General features: G+C 51.0%; 1 protein-coding gene across 2 annotated transcripts in view; it reads right to left on the bottom strand.

Moving 5' to 3' along the window:
- Positions 1–13,150, bottom strand: part of SHISA6 (shisa family member 6) — a gene marked incomplete at its 5' end in the record, with an annotated part of 396,338 nt that extends 383,188 nt beyond the window's left edge. For both annotated transcript variants that reach the window (XM_084647516.1, XM_084647517.1), the window contains one exon: positions 12,546–13,150. In XM_084647516.1, the coding sequence (XP_084503642.1) occupies positions 12,546–13,150 (605 nt within the window). The remainder of the gene's footprint in view (positions 1–12,545) is intronic.
- Positions 13,151–14,766: the final 1,616 nt, after the last annotated feature.

Below are 14,766 nucleotides of genomic sequence, written 5' to 3'. Positions count from 1 at the left end.
GATCTTGGATAAATATGAATGAAGAAGCAACCTGCCAAAAAGTGCCTGCTCTATACAGAACGGGCTGCTCTAAGTGTTTACCACTCATTGCTCTTCCTTACCTCCTGGGAGGATGAGGAAAAGCTCTTGATACTATCAAACCAGAATTAAACAGGCAAGTATAACCTCTGCATGTGCTGATTAGTTGCTTATTAATTCATCTGTAATGTTGTGTGTGATCAAAATTATTCCTCATAAACCGCACCATGGGCTAAGCTTCTCCCTGCAGTATCTCTAGTGTAGTCAGACTGAGGATGAATTTGGCGCCATGTAAATAGCTCTATTTTAGCTGTATACTTTCCCACTGTAAAAGCTACAAGAAAGGTAATGGAAGGAGCTGTAAATACTTGATCTTATTGCCCTTATCATGTGATTAGTACCACTGCAATCAAATGCATCCTTCTCATCTGAGTGAGGCTTGCAGAATTGGGGTATGAAGCACCATAAAAGGCTCTTCATGCCAACGTCATCTGATATCAGAACAACAAGTTTTGCTCAGCAGGATGCTTTACCTTTAGTGCAGCAGATGGGATAGCCAGAGCTGCGTAACTGCAAAATCATATCCTGAGAGGATGGTCTATGACACAGCTTGTATTAGCACTCGATTGAAGTGAGATCATTAGGGACCAAATTCTGCTCTCAGCTACCCCCATGTAAATACGGCCTGACTCCACCATCATCAAGAGAATGATTCTGGATTTACACTGGTGTAACCAAGAGCAGGATCCAGACCTAGTACTGGTAGGTCTAGTTCAGAATTGTCCCGATTCCGTAAAGAAAGTGCAGATTAGATCCTGCTGTCAATTACACCACCATAATTCCAGAATAAGGACAACAGCACCCAAGTCACTGGAATTACTTTCAATTTAGACTGGTGTAGCTGAGAGCTTCTTTGGAAGGAAATCCAAGGGTGGGGAGGTGAACAAAGATGGCTCTGACTGCTGGAGCCTGTCCCTTTAAGAAGGAAAAGGAAAGGATGGTCGGAATTGCCCAATCCCAAGAAGGGTAGGAATGCACAGGACAGCAATGAAGTGGAAAAACTGTAATGACCCTGCAGCGAGCCCCTGAGGAGGAGAAGAGCAAGGAACAGACAGTGCTAAAGTGTCCACTGAGGCAGGGGAAGGCGAGGACCACGGAGAGGAAGTGCCCTGAGCTGAAGGAAGGGAAAAACAGAACAAAAGGAAAATGCAAGGCGCAGAGGCGGGAAGAAAAAAAAGTGACACAAACATGACAACAGAAAGAGCATAGGGGGTGAAATCCACGCAAGAGGCGGAGTGGATCCTTAGCTCGCTGCAAGTGTTTGGGGGTGGGGCTGCTTAGTGGGCCAGTTACGGAGAGTGTATATCAGCATAGCAACACTGACATCAGCAACAACACCACTCCATACCACCCGAGGATCTGGCTCCAAGGCATGAAACCTGGCAGAGTCATAGGAGCCCTTCCTCCTCCTCACAGGCTGTAGGTACTACGGGCCTGACTCAACCAGTGATTTCAGTGACTGCAGACTGAGAGCGGCGTCAGTGAGAGCAGAGCCAGACCTGAGGAACCCCAGAGACCTTCCTGTGCATGGCTCCTTCAGATGAGAGCTCTTCAGACCTGATGTCCTCTTTGCTTGCCATGGACACTAACGAGCCTTTGTCTCTCCTTGGGTTTGCCTTGGCATCCCAGGCCCTCCCTCCTGCTATCGTGCAGGGAACTGCGTAATGCCAGTTGGCCAGCTGTCTGCTGCCCTGCAACGAATGCATTTCAGACAGGCCTGTGCCATAGGCTGGGCAGCACTTTAGCATCCTGTCAGAGACAGCCACTGTACAGCCAGGGGATGGAACTGATCAGATCAAACTACTTATGGGGATTTGGTAGCATCCACTAGGCTACTGGAATTGGATTCTCCAGCCCATCCACACGGCACTCCCTCTTGCAGTTGGCAGGGAAAGGCTACTGTCATGCAGTTTGGGGACAGGAGCAATATATAGTCTGCAGTGAAGGGGAATGGCTGGGTTTAAGAAGTTGGGGTTTGGACGCATACCAGCTTTTCCCATCACAGCTAATGAAATCTGAGGAAGGTCTTGGGGGCTGAAGGGCATTTTCTAGTTCCTACTCTACCATCCAGGGACTGGTTCCTGAAGTCAATGAGGCTACTTGTGAGAGTCCAGATTGCAGGTTTGGGCTTTAAATTGTACTCTCCTGAGATGCCTTCTTCTCAGACAGCTATAATGTAGCCACTATTGGTATGAATTAATGTGTTAGGTGCTCTCCACATGCACACAGGAAAACACAGTCCCTGCCTCAAGATGTTGTCTTTCAGGCCAAAAACCAGACGAAGGATGAGGAAAAGGGATACAACAGGCAAGCAGAGGGATTTGATGGCTCTGGACTGGTTGGAGGGTCTTTATACCTGGGGGAGGTTTCAAATGCACAGTAGAGCAGTTAAGCGCGTAATTCCCACTTGTGCCTTTGAGACCCCCTCCTAGCTCCTAGGGAGCACCCCCAGACCTAGTCGAGTATAAACGTATCTTACTTATGTATGAGGTAACGTTGGTGTGGAACAGTGGGTTTTAAGCACTGCCCATCATCCTGGTCCTATTTGCAATTGGCTTCCATGGGTATTCGTGTTTTCAGGTATCCATGACCCTGCTGAACTATGATGGCTAGCTCACATATCAATGGGAGTTTTGCCAATGGTTCAATAGGGTCAGGATTTGGCTCACACTGAATAAGAGCCAGTAGGTTTCTAAATGCTGGTGAGAGTTCTTGGTTCTGTCACTTGCTGTTCAGACTGCACTGCCATGGGCATTCTTTCACCTCCACTATCTGATTAGGTTCCCATACCCTGCAGTGGCTGGCTTCTTCAGTTACAGACTGGGGGAGCTTCCGAGTACACAGGCACATGCCTCGGGTCCAAAAGAACATCTGGGGAGATGGAGAAGGAACAGCTAAGAGATCCGGGAGAGTGAAATAAATATTGGATGAGCAGTGCATGACTGCGCTAAGGGAGAGAACCACAGGAATCAAACTCCCAGGGACTTCAATGGGGCCAGGATTTCACCCCAAGGGAGCTTAAGATCCCCTACACTTACTTGCTCGGTTATGAAGATTGACAGCCTAGCTGCCTCGGAGACCATTCACAGACAACAGGACAGCCCCCTGAAGAGGATGGCCCGCTCCCGAGGCAGTGGGAAGCATGACCAAGGAGGAAGTCATTTGGATGATACTCATATATTAGTCCTAGATTGATTTGTCATCCATCTCCAGACCATCTGGGTGCCATGGGAAATTCAAATGCAAAGGCCACATGCTGCCCTCAGCTGAGCAGAATTTGGCCTATATCATACTCTGGTACACACATTCCCCCACAGCAAGCTCTGCTAGTTTAGTGCTAAGGCTGCCAGACTGCATGGCTCACCAGTGTACACCATGAAAAGCAAGGGGGTGAGCAGCTCAGTCATTCAACACCACATCTACACTCCTCTCATCAACTCCCTTTCTTGGTCTCAGCTCCCTTTCTTCTACCCCATCTGACCATGTTTTGTGATTATATGATCATGTGCTTCGATCGGAACCATAGAGGGGGACTTTCAGAGATCACACAGTACACAGTTCTGTACACAGGTTTGTACTGGTGTGTGGCAGAAGTGACCTATGGGATCAGATTGCCAGTGATGGCTGGGAGATGCCCTCTATAATGTTTAGAGTTCAATTTTATGATTGTTCGTTTTCATGGATCACAACAAACCAGCATAGAAATTAACCATCTCTCTGCAATGGTGGCTAGGGGAGGTTATGGCGCTTGGCTGCCCATTGGACCCAGGGACCCAGGCTCTGCAGCAGGGCTGGGAGCCAATGGAGGTGGCCCAGAATCTTCTGGCTTTGCCCTTCTCTCTAGACCTGTTTCCCAACTCCACTCAGACCTCTGTACCTCCCGTATCCTACTCATTCCACACATTAACTGAACCTCCCTTTGCCTATGCCCTCACCATGTAGGTCCCTCTCTCGCCCCTTTTAAGCCTGGCAGCTGAATCCCAGTCCAACAGGCTTCCTGAGGGCACTGTCAGACTGAGAGCCCCATCTAATGAACACAGGAGACTGGTCAGAGGGAGCAGCTGCCTCCATAGCCGAGCTATGAATCGCTGACAACTTGGACTCCAATCCCCCTTCTGCATGCCTTCTCCATTACTCTTGTTACCAGCAGGGGCTGGAGCCAAATGGAAGAGAACAGAGAGGGGGAAAGCTGGAGTCCACCTTGTCAGAGACCCCCAATCTGCAACTCTGCTCCAGAGATGGCTGCCCCTGCAGCATCAGAGAACAGAAACAGCTGGTCCATCTGAGCAGTCTTTTCATCTTTCCTTGGTGTAGCTCAGTTAGGATCCCCTGAATGACATAAAGAGCTCTGCGTGCTGTATTTGAAATTGAAAAAGTGGGCTACATTTGAGATGTTGTTAATGTGTGAGCAAACGTGTATGAAGTCTGTGGGTTCTGTAGTTGTTTAGCTGACAAAAGTGGAACTATTCCCAAAAGGGAGAAGTTTTCACTATTTCCAACGCAAAAGTTAGTAAATATTTTTCTTTAAAAAACTTACATGCGAAATTCAATTGTCCTTTGAAGAGTCATTGCCAAATTCAATCATTTACTATGAAATGCCAGAATTTTAGCCCTGCTTATGTATAAATCTCAATGAAATCTTAACTTTAGGCTCTCTAAGGGCCAGATCCTGATCCCATTTACACTGGTTTTACACCAACGTGATTTGGGAGTGACTCACAATTTACACTGGTGTGGTAGAGCTCAGAACCAAGGTTATAGCTAAATAATATTCTTGTATATTATGAAGCAGTGAAAATGCAAATGAGTTAAACTGGCAAACCAACAGAGAAACGAAGAGAGTCTCTGTGAGATCATCACAGACTAGGCTTGTTCATGACTATGCTGGACAGTGGTAGGAAAACACGAAACTCACAACTAAAATGCTACTAGCCCTGGGGTGGAACACAAATAGCTGTGTAACAGTGATCAACACCACTGCATAACAATGTAAGAAAGGAAGTGAAAATTGAAACTATTGGTGGAGTTTGTCAGCAGAGTGCAATTACTTTGGATGAAATATGACCAGGATACCAGGGCTAATAGCCTCTCTCTCATAGAAAAATGCCCTGGGCTACTTAATGGCCATAGATGGCTATAAGACTTTGGATTTGCATCTCATCAGCGCAAGGGTGCCTCCAGCAGCACTGTCCCCTAGCAGCATTCTGGAGTAGTGTGTGTGTGCTGAGTCAGAGAGAACACTGCCACCTACTGTACCAGCACCACGACTCCCTGCTGTACTTACCTTTTCCTTCGATACACCTGTCAAAATATTAACCCGCCACATCCCTCCCTAGCTCGGGAGAGCCGAAAGGAACACAGCACAAGGTGGCACGGCTGAAGGAAGTGACAGATGTCCAGAAAAGATACTCAAAGCAACTGAAAAACAATGTCCCTCCACAGAAGAGCAACTAAGTACGAGAGATAAACCAAGAAGAGGAGGAGGAGAAAGGGAATAGCAGACTTTCCAAGGAACTTCAGGGTTATGAAAACTGCACGATTTACACTTAGGCCCAGATCCAGAAAGGTATTTAGGCTCCTTACCTCCACTGAAATCAATGGAGGTTAGGAGTCTAAATACCTTTTTGGATCTGGGCCTAAGCTCATACCTGATTGAATGTTCAGAAGACAGGTGTCTATACTGTGCTCATACAGTAGACCTGCTAGGGCATAAAAGTAACTGTGCATGCAGAATATGCAGCTCCATGACTCAGAAGGTATTAGCATGGATGAACATATATTTGCAGCAAATATCTGCTTGCATATTTTGTGTACACAACTTAGGGGTGTGAAAATAGGATCTATCATGGCAAAAAAAACTAGGCTTATTCAAAAGAAAACTCTTTCTTATGCTGCCATGATAGGTAAGAGAAGATTCAAAAGTCACCCAGAATTAGAAAAGATATTTTAAAAGGCTTCTGGTCTCCAAAGGGTCAGAGATCAATTAGTAGTTATGAACTTGAGGAGTCCGCTATACCAGAGGAAACATCATGATTGGAAACCAAAGCTGAACTTGAATCCATTGTTACCTGGTGATCAGCTATTAGCAGTAGAGAATGGTAATTAGAAATCAGGTAATTTATAAACTAAATTGGATTCAAAGGTCTATATAGCAGTCAAGAACAGGAGAAACTGCACATTCAAAGCCTTCATACAGGTTTATCACTGAAGAAAACAAAGTGGCATCAGGGTCCTGAATAATACTGGAGTCAGGAACTTGGCCTTTGAGAAGGACTACAATAAAATGATGCTACATCTGGGAGAAGTTCAGGAAGGGAGACTGCAGTTAACTAACTTCCACTACGGAACTTGAGCTCGATTCTTCAGAATGCTTCAGCAGAGGAGAAAGCATGGCAAACAGTAGTCATTGGAGGTGCAAACTGTGACCAGAGACTGTGGGTAGCTATTTAAAGTCTCCTAGAGGCAGAATGAAAAACTACTCATACGTGGACACATGCACAAACACACACATATATGGGGCCTGATTCTGATTCCCATTTTTTTTTTTTTTACACAACACTTAATTCCACTGACTTTCCTGGAGATCATTCTGTTTTAAACTGGTCTAACAAAGTTCAAGTAGGCCTATAGCTGCATTTCATCTACTACTGTGCAAGTGTGAGAGAGCAAAGTTATATTTACTGAGATGAAATGTAACAGGGTTCACACTGAGAGACAATCTTTACCTTTCTTTGTTTAAGGAAGCAGTGATTTCTGGCTGATATACCATTTTCTTTAGAAAAAGGATGGGACACTGAAACCCTAATGTTCCTTTAAGGGTGGGGCTTTGGAGTGAGCAGCTGGGACTGGGCAATTCTGAATAGGCAGCTGGAGAATGAGAGGACTGGACTAAGTGTAGTGAGGGCAGTCAGACCCTTTGGAGAAGAAGGGAATCTAGGCACCATCAGTGAGAAACAGTTAGTAGGAAGCAGGACAGAGTGTGCATAAGAGACATTTGGATGAGTCAGATAAATGAGACACAGAAGAGGAGAATGTGGGATGAGCAGAGCATAAAAAGAACTCAGTGGAAAGAGGAAGAAAAGAGCAGAAGTGACAGAGAAATAAAATCAGCTGGACAATCCATCTGAAAAGATGAGTGTTCTTAACGCTCTTTCATTGCTTTGGGGAGATGCCTGGCTTGAAGTGCTGCTCCCCTGATGTTGACTAAAGAACCACATACAAAACCCTTGTCCTTCAACTGTCAGGGTACAGATAACTGGACATTGGATGTGAACCAATCCTGGCTTGGGCTTTGCAAAACCAACCCTGTGAGTACTTTTACCCATCTCACCTATTGATTAGCGACAGGTCTTGAAAAATCCTCTTGAAAGGAGGATGCAAAAACCAGAGGTGGGAAGAGGTAGAGTAGTAGAAACATCTCCCTCTTCCATCCTTGTACCAGCCAAGACGACATGGGAGATGGGTAGAGTAGTCACAATCCTATGCTCTTCCAGTAGCAGCAGGCTCTTGAGTTACTATTCAATGTGTGCAGTTAGAATGGAATAGATCTTCAAATTTATTAGACATGTAGTAGCCAGAGGTGGATATGAAAGATGGAGCCTCCAAGCAGGATCCAATGCTAGCACCCTGGTAGAAGTCCCAGCAGTCTCCCTTCTTCTCAGCAGTTGGGGGAGGCAGCGAGAGCAGATCTGGGCTTCTTATCAAGGTATGGACTTTGCTGAAACCCCAGTGCAACCATAACCACCCCTGTCTTTCTTATCTGTCTCTGGCTAATGGAGGAGGTGCTTTAGTCTGCAGGGTACCAGTCTGGTAAATTTCTCAGACCGGGCCACAGAAATATAGTTTTCACACTGTCCCTGAAGCAATGAGTGGAGCAGTTACTTCTGCTGAACGCTAAATAGGAGTCACGGGGCAATACTACTAGGACTGAATTATTTAGGTACTGCTACATGGGGATTTGGGGTCTTGACTCCCAGAAGAGGAGATTCTGGGTCATCCACATATGCCACAGATTCTGGCTTTTAAAAACAACAACTGAGCTTCCTATTTTGTTGTCATTGAGGATTCTGTAACTGGCTCTCTTAATTTAAATGAGGACACGGCCATATGTAATTAAAAAATACCCATGTAGAAAGAAATTGCCATCAGCCCTGCACATGTGTTTGCAGGGAAATGCAAGAGAAAATACTGGTTAGTCAAAAATGTTAGAAATCAGCAGCAGTTTATATCTAGAGCACACCATGCATTAGTGATGACTGCATAACTCCAGAGTGGTGAAGTGAGACCAAGCCACGAGTCAGTTGTTCACGGTTAGGCAGAACGATTTTAAAAAATTCTAAAAGTCAAATCATTTGAAATAGTCCAACTGCTTCCACAGCTTTGGGTGTATTTTAGCTTCTGCTTATCAAACCATCCAGACATATTATTTTTACAAATCAGCCATAATGTTGTCATTGTTCTTGCTTATTTGAAAACCACAGAGGCACCACTAATACTTTATAGGTATCATCCTATAAAACAAGACCAAATTTTCAGTTGTGAGATGCACATGCATATAGCCCAATGAAGAGTCAGCCGCTTGTTTCCTATGGTAGTGATGCATGCATAAACCAGCCACTCTATCCAAAGCCACACTTAAGCCTGATAGCCACGGAAAACCTTCTTCTAAATGGGCTAATGCTGCTGCTGGAAAAAATAGCTGAGAACTTTCTCACACCACTCTGTTAAACCACCCTCTGTAGCTTTTCATTGCAAATTGTATTTTAGGGTTTGACCGTAAAATACAATTTGATCCTGTTGAAATCAATGGGAATCTTGTAATTGACTTCAGTGGGGCAGGATAGGGCCCATCTTGAGCTTTTTCTGAAAATGTTCTGATTTCTGTTTAAATTGCCATTCACCTCACTCGGAAGATTTTGGTGGGATGCACGCCCTAATATTTAATGTACACTGACATCCGTTCAGTGCATTATTCCAGATGTGAAACACAACTCATATTGACATGGCCCCAAATGTATGTATATACCTGACCACACTGTTTTTTTCTCACCATTCCCATCATTCAGCTGTAGTTCTCAGGGACAAAGGGTGCACAGTTCTATTCTATAAATTTACATTATTTTTAGGATGCAAACAGCACAATTCCATAGACCATGCATCCCTATCAGTTGGAGATATGCTTCATAATATTTAAACCCATGTGGCATGTTAATCAAATTTAGGTTAAACATCTATGAGAGGTATCATCTTTATCAGCTACCACATTATAATAATAAAAGTCAAACAGTTCTTTAAAATGCACTGGAAATCAAGCTTTTCAAGCACTCAGTCTGCCATTCATACCCCTCATCCATACACAGGTGATTCATTTTTACCAGTACTTATCTAAATAAAGCAAAGGAGGCATCAAAGGAATGGAAATGACAAGAATAACTTAGACAAGTCTAGCAACACTGCCTATTATTCCAGTGGGTACAGTAGTACACTAGCAAAAATAACGTCGGGGGAAGCGCTGGATTTCAAAACACCTCCAGTTAGTGGGAAGATAGACCATTATTGGGGCCCAACTCCACACCCCCTAAAGGAAAGGGGACTCATTAATGGGAGTTATGCCCTACACTTATTAGTTGCAGATTGCTTCAGCTGGCATAAAGAGGCATAGCTGTGCTGAAGCCAAAGGAGAGACGCAATTTGCTGCAGTTGATGATCTAGTCCTCCTGGAAACAAATACACAGCACAAGAATCGAGTCCTGATGCGACTGCTTTTGGAACCCCTTTACTCTACAGACACAAATCACCAAAGTTGAACAATTAGAACCAAAGGATCTGTGCTCAAATTCAGACACTGCAACTTACTTAATAATGCAAAGCTTTTCCTTTCAGCAGACAAGGTTTTGGCTGGGGGCTCCTCAGCAGGTGTTAATCAGGATAGCTCTGTTGGCTTCACTGGGGCTGTGGCAATGTACACCAGCTGAGATTTGGATCTCAGAATTTGTGTATGAGAGACAGTTAGAGACAGAAGATATATTTTATTTTAAACTCCTATCAAATACAGAACTCCTCTTTGTGCCGCTTTACTTTTTTTTCCCTCTGCGTAAGAAGCTAAAATTTCCACTCCCCAAACTATGTGGTTCACATTTTTATTTCAGCTTTTAAAATGTGGTCAGGGTTTTTTGATAAACACAGTAAATGAATTTTTAATTAAGATGATTTAAATTAAGCATTATCTGCCAAAGACACTTGCTTCTTCCCATGAGTGTGTGTTCCAATGCATTTTTCAGAAGTAGTGTCCCATTGTTTTCAAGTTTATATTTGGGAACTCTAAGAACATGCAACATTCCAGCATTAGACAACATTTTAAGGTACTAGCACACCAGAAATTGAAGTCAGCTAGGGACATTCCATAAGGAAAAGTGACATGGAAATCTGACCTTTATATTTCCAAATGGACTTATATTGGGCACCAGTCCAACATATTAAATTTGTCTCCTACAGTTTCTCTATTAAAAGCATTAAGTATTTCATATTTTAAAATAAAAATGACACTGAGATACCTCCCTAACTTTCCCCCCCACATACACACAGGGCCTGTAGCTTGAGTTATTTGGAAAATCCCTTGACACTGTTTGCCCCCACATGCTATTTTGGCATCTCTGTCAGGGGTATTTGTTAAGAGGCAAAGTGGGAACAGGCCAGTTGTTGCTTTTGCTTCTCACTTTAATGTCCCGACAATGTACCTGACTAGAGGCTCGGCACAGTGTAGGGACCAGGAGGAGAATTCTCCAGTGGCCCAGCCAGAGAATTTGGGCTTGGTTGTCTGGAGCCTAGTGTACCCTAGAATGTGAGTGTGAGAGAGTGCAGAGAAAGGCACAGGGCCAGAGGGAGAGAAGATGAGCCATGGAGAGACCTGCAGGGTAGAGAGGACAGGAGAGGCTGAGCCTGTGTGCAGGGGGATTAGGGCACTAGACTTTGCAGCCAGGGGCCTGGCTGAGTAGTACCTGGGGGGAACTGTCCAGCAGCCCGGGTGCTGAATGGCAAGCAGATGCGAGTGGGATGAGTGCAAGCAGGGATGAGGGTGCCCTAGGGCACAGGGCTGTGGGTCCCCCAAAGGGCAAAGAGTGCCCCACACCTGAGTGCGTTCATCCGCTGGGGCACATGGAAGGGTGGGAAGTGGGGAGTGGGAGGTCTCCCCTTCCCCATGGCTGTCTCACTGCCTCCCTCCCCTGTGCATGTTCATCCTCCAGAGAGGGCAGGGAGTCCTGGTGGGGCGGGGGTGTGTGTGTGTATCAGTGGGGGCATCTCTGACCTGCAGATGTTCAACCCCAGGGCAGGCTGAGGCGCTTAGGATAAATGTATCCCAGCTCGGGGGTATCCCGAAGGCGGTGGAGAAGAGTGGTACTTTTGGCCTGGGGTCTCACCTCTGGATGATCATCTCTGGGGTACGCTTTGTGGGGGAGGCCGTGGGGTGGGTTCCCCATATAGCTGGTGAGCGGGTTCTCAACTGTGGATGATCATCTCCAGGGTGAGTTTGGGGAAGGGGTGTCCCAGAGGGAGCAGGCTGTGTGTATGTGTGAGTTAAGGCTGTCCCAGAGGGGGGCATCCTGGAGGAGTCAGGCTGTGGGAGGGCACTCCCCTGTGGATGTTCATCTCCCAGGGTGGACTATGTGGGGAGCTACAGGGTGTCCCAGAGGGGCTGGACTGTGTAGGAGGCTGGGGGCTGTCCAGGGAGGGGGGGATTGGCTGTTTGCGGGGCTAGGGGGTGTTCTGGAGGGAGCAGGCTGTGAGGGAGGCTGGGGGAGTGTCCCATGGGGGTCTCACCTCTGGGTGTTCATCACCCAGGGTGGGCTGTGTGGCACTGTCCTGGAGGGGCAGGTGGGGTGTCCCAGATGGGATCTCACCTGTGGATGTTCGTCTCCCAGGCTGGGCTGCATGGGTGTCAGGGGGTGTCCTGGAGGGACGTCCCAGCGTTGGAGGGGATGTCCCGGAGACCTCTCACCTGCAGATGTTCATCTCCAGGGGTAGACTGTGTGGGGACTGGGGGTCTTCCGGAGTGGTGTTCCACAGAGGGCAGGCTGGGGGTGTGTGTGTGGAAACAGAGGGTGTCTCGGACGGGGCGGGTGGCGGGCTCTCCCCTGTGGATGTTCATTTCCCGGGGCGGGCTGTGTGGGGACTGTGGGTGTCCCAGGGGGGGCAGGCTGCGGAGGGTGGGGGATTGAGGGGTGTCCCGGGCCGGCGGGCTCTCCCCTGTAGATGTTCATTTCCCGGGGCGGGCTGTGTGGGGACTGGGGGTGTCCCAGGGGGGGCAGGCTGCGGAGGGTGGGGGATTGAGGGGTGTCCCGGGCCGGCGGGCTCTCCCCTGTAGATGTTCATTTCCCGGGGCAGGCTGTGTGGGGACTGGGGGTGTCCTGGGGGGGGCGAGCTGCCGAGGGTGGGGGATTGAGGGGTGTCCCGGGCCGGCGGGCTCTCACCTGTGGATGTTCATCTCCCGGGGCGGGCGCCGCGCCTTGTCGTAGGCCACCTTGGCGAAGACGCCGGCCACCAGCACGAAGGCCACGGCGCCGCAGGAGATGTAGACCGTGGCGTTGGTGCTGTCCTTGGCCGGGTCGTACTTGTCGGGCTGGCTGCCGTCGGGCGGCGCGGGGCGCAGGCCGGGCGTGGTGATCCAGCCGGGGCTCTGGTAGTTGCGGCACTGGCCCTGGTCGAGCTTCTCGGCGCGCTTGTTGCAGCAGAAGCGGTAGTAGCAGGTGCCGCAGCAGTAGCGGAACCCGCTCTGGCTGTTGTTGCACTCGAACTCCTTGTCCCACTGCCCGCTCACGTCGTAGTAGCCCCAGCACGTCTCGTGCGCCGGGCCCGGGGCCGCCCCGCCGCCGCCGCCCCCGCTCACCGCGCTGGGCGCCGCCGCGGCCCCGGGCCCGGCCAGCGTCTGGTTCAGCTCCTTGGGCGGGCGGGGCGGCCGGCGGGCCGCGCCCTGCGTCCGGTTGCCCTTGGCCCGGGGGGGCCCGGCGGCGGGCGCGGCCAGCAGCAGCAGGGCCAGCAGCTGCAGGGCCAGCAGCAGCAGCGGCAGGCGGCCCATGGCGGGGAGCGGGGCGGCGCGGGCCGGTCGGCGGGCGGGGCGGGCGGAGCGATCAGGAGCCCCGGCGCCGCCGCCCCATGGGGGGGCCCCGGGCACAGCAGGTGCCGCCGCCCGGCCTCGGCGCTTCACGGGCGGGCGCCAGGCTCTGACGCCCCGCTCTGGAGAAGCCCCTTCATCCCGGCAGGAAGCGAGAGGCGCTGGCCGGAGCCCTGGCCGGCTGCTCGGCGGAGATCGGCGCGTCCAGTCCCGGCCGCTGCTCCTCGGGCCACGGGCTGGGGAGAGATGGGAGAGGGGGTCAGACCGGGGGAGCTGGAAAGTCAGAGCCGGGGGAGCGGAGAGAGAGGGGATGGGGGGTGGTCGGAGACCGGGATCTGCGGGTCCGGGGGGGAGCTGGGGAATCAGAGACCAGGGAGTTGGTGATTTGGGGAGCCGGGGACCGGGGGAACCGGTTGAGGATCTGGGAAGCTACAAGGGGGAAAGAGGGCAGAGAACAGGAGCTGTCACCACGGGGCACCCAGGGGATGAGGGGGGACCCAGCCGTGCCCCAGCGAGGATTCCGCACTACGGAGAGGGGTTTCCGGGGATGGGGGGTTTCAGAGCTGGGACAGGGGGGTGCTAGAAGCAGGGGGAGCTGATGGGTGCAGAGACCGGGGGAGGCAGGGGCCGGGGCCAAAGGCAGCCGGGGTGTGAGGGGCAGGAGGGTGCTGTGGTGGGTAGGGGAGGGTGAGAGGGGGCAGAAGGCGGGGGGGGTGGGAGGCAGGGCAGGCAGCAGGGGTAGTTAGCGGTAGCTGGGGGTAAAGGCGGGGGTTGTTACGGGACAGGGGGAGGCGGCAGAAACCGGGGCCAGAGGCGCTGGGCTCGGCAGCGCAGGGGGAGGATGCCCGACCGTGGGATCCCCCGGCTCGCCGACCCCGGGCGCCCCGCATTGCCCCTGCCAGCCGCGGAGGCAGGCTCCGCTCCCCCGGCCCCCCTGCAGCCCGCCCGGGCAGAGCCCGCGCCCCGCTTACCATGCCGCCCGGAGAGGACTGCAGCGGGCTCGGCTCGGCGGCGAGTGGCGCGGGGAGCGGGCGGCTGCCTGAGCTACAGGCGGGAGCCGAGCCGAGCGCCCAGCCTTAGGTCCGCCCACCGCTGCCAGGCTCGCTCCTGACATCACTCCGGGCCCGCGTCACCGGCACACGGGGTGCTGCTTAATAAACATGGGCCCAGGTGCGGCGGCCGGGCCGGGGCAGCGCGCGTCCCGGGGGTCCCCTTCCCGGGCTCTGGGCTCCCGTCGGGGCCGGAGGCGGGCGAGCGGCAGCCGTCTCGGCAGAGCGGTGTCAGGGCAGCCAAAGGCTCCCGGTGAGCGGCTGGGGCTGCCTGGCCCGAGGGGCTGGCCCGGGGTCCGGGCTGTGCAGCGCTGGGAAGGCTGGAGAGAGCACGTGGGGAGAGATATCCACTCGCACCCGGGGCTAGCGCTGACCATCTGGGCATGGGAGGAGGGGCCGGGGCTGGGCTGGAGCCCGCAGTGACCCCTGGGCTGGAGGGACTATCCCGAGACCTAGCCACGCTGCACAGGACAGGGTCTTACACACCCGTGCCCAGCCAACCAGAGCAGGGAGCGCTGACAGGAGGTTGTG

Source organism: Lepidochelys olivacea, assembly GCF_965140295.1.
Source record: "Lepidochelys olivacea isolate rLepOli2 genome assembly, chromosome: 14".
NCBI classification, from domain to species: domain Eukaryota; kingdom Metazoa; phylum Chordata; order Testudines; family Cheloniidae; genus Lepidochelys; species Lepidochelys olivacea.
The sequence above is the reverse complement of the archived record's forward strand: the minus strand, read 5'-3'. Positions and strand labels throughout refer to the sequence as shown.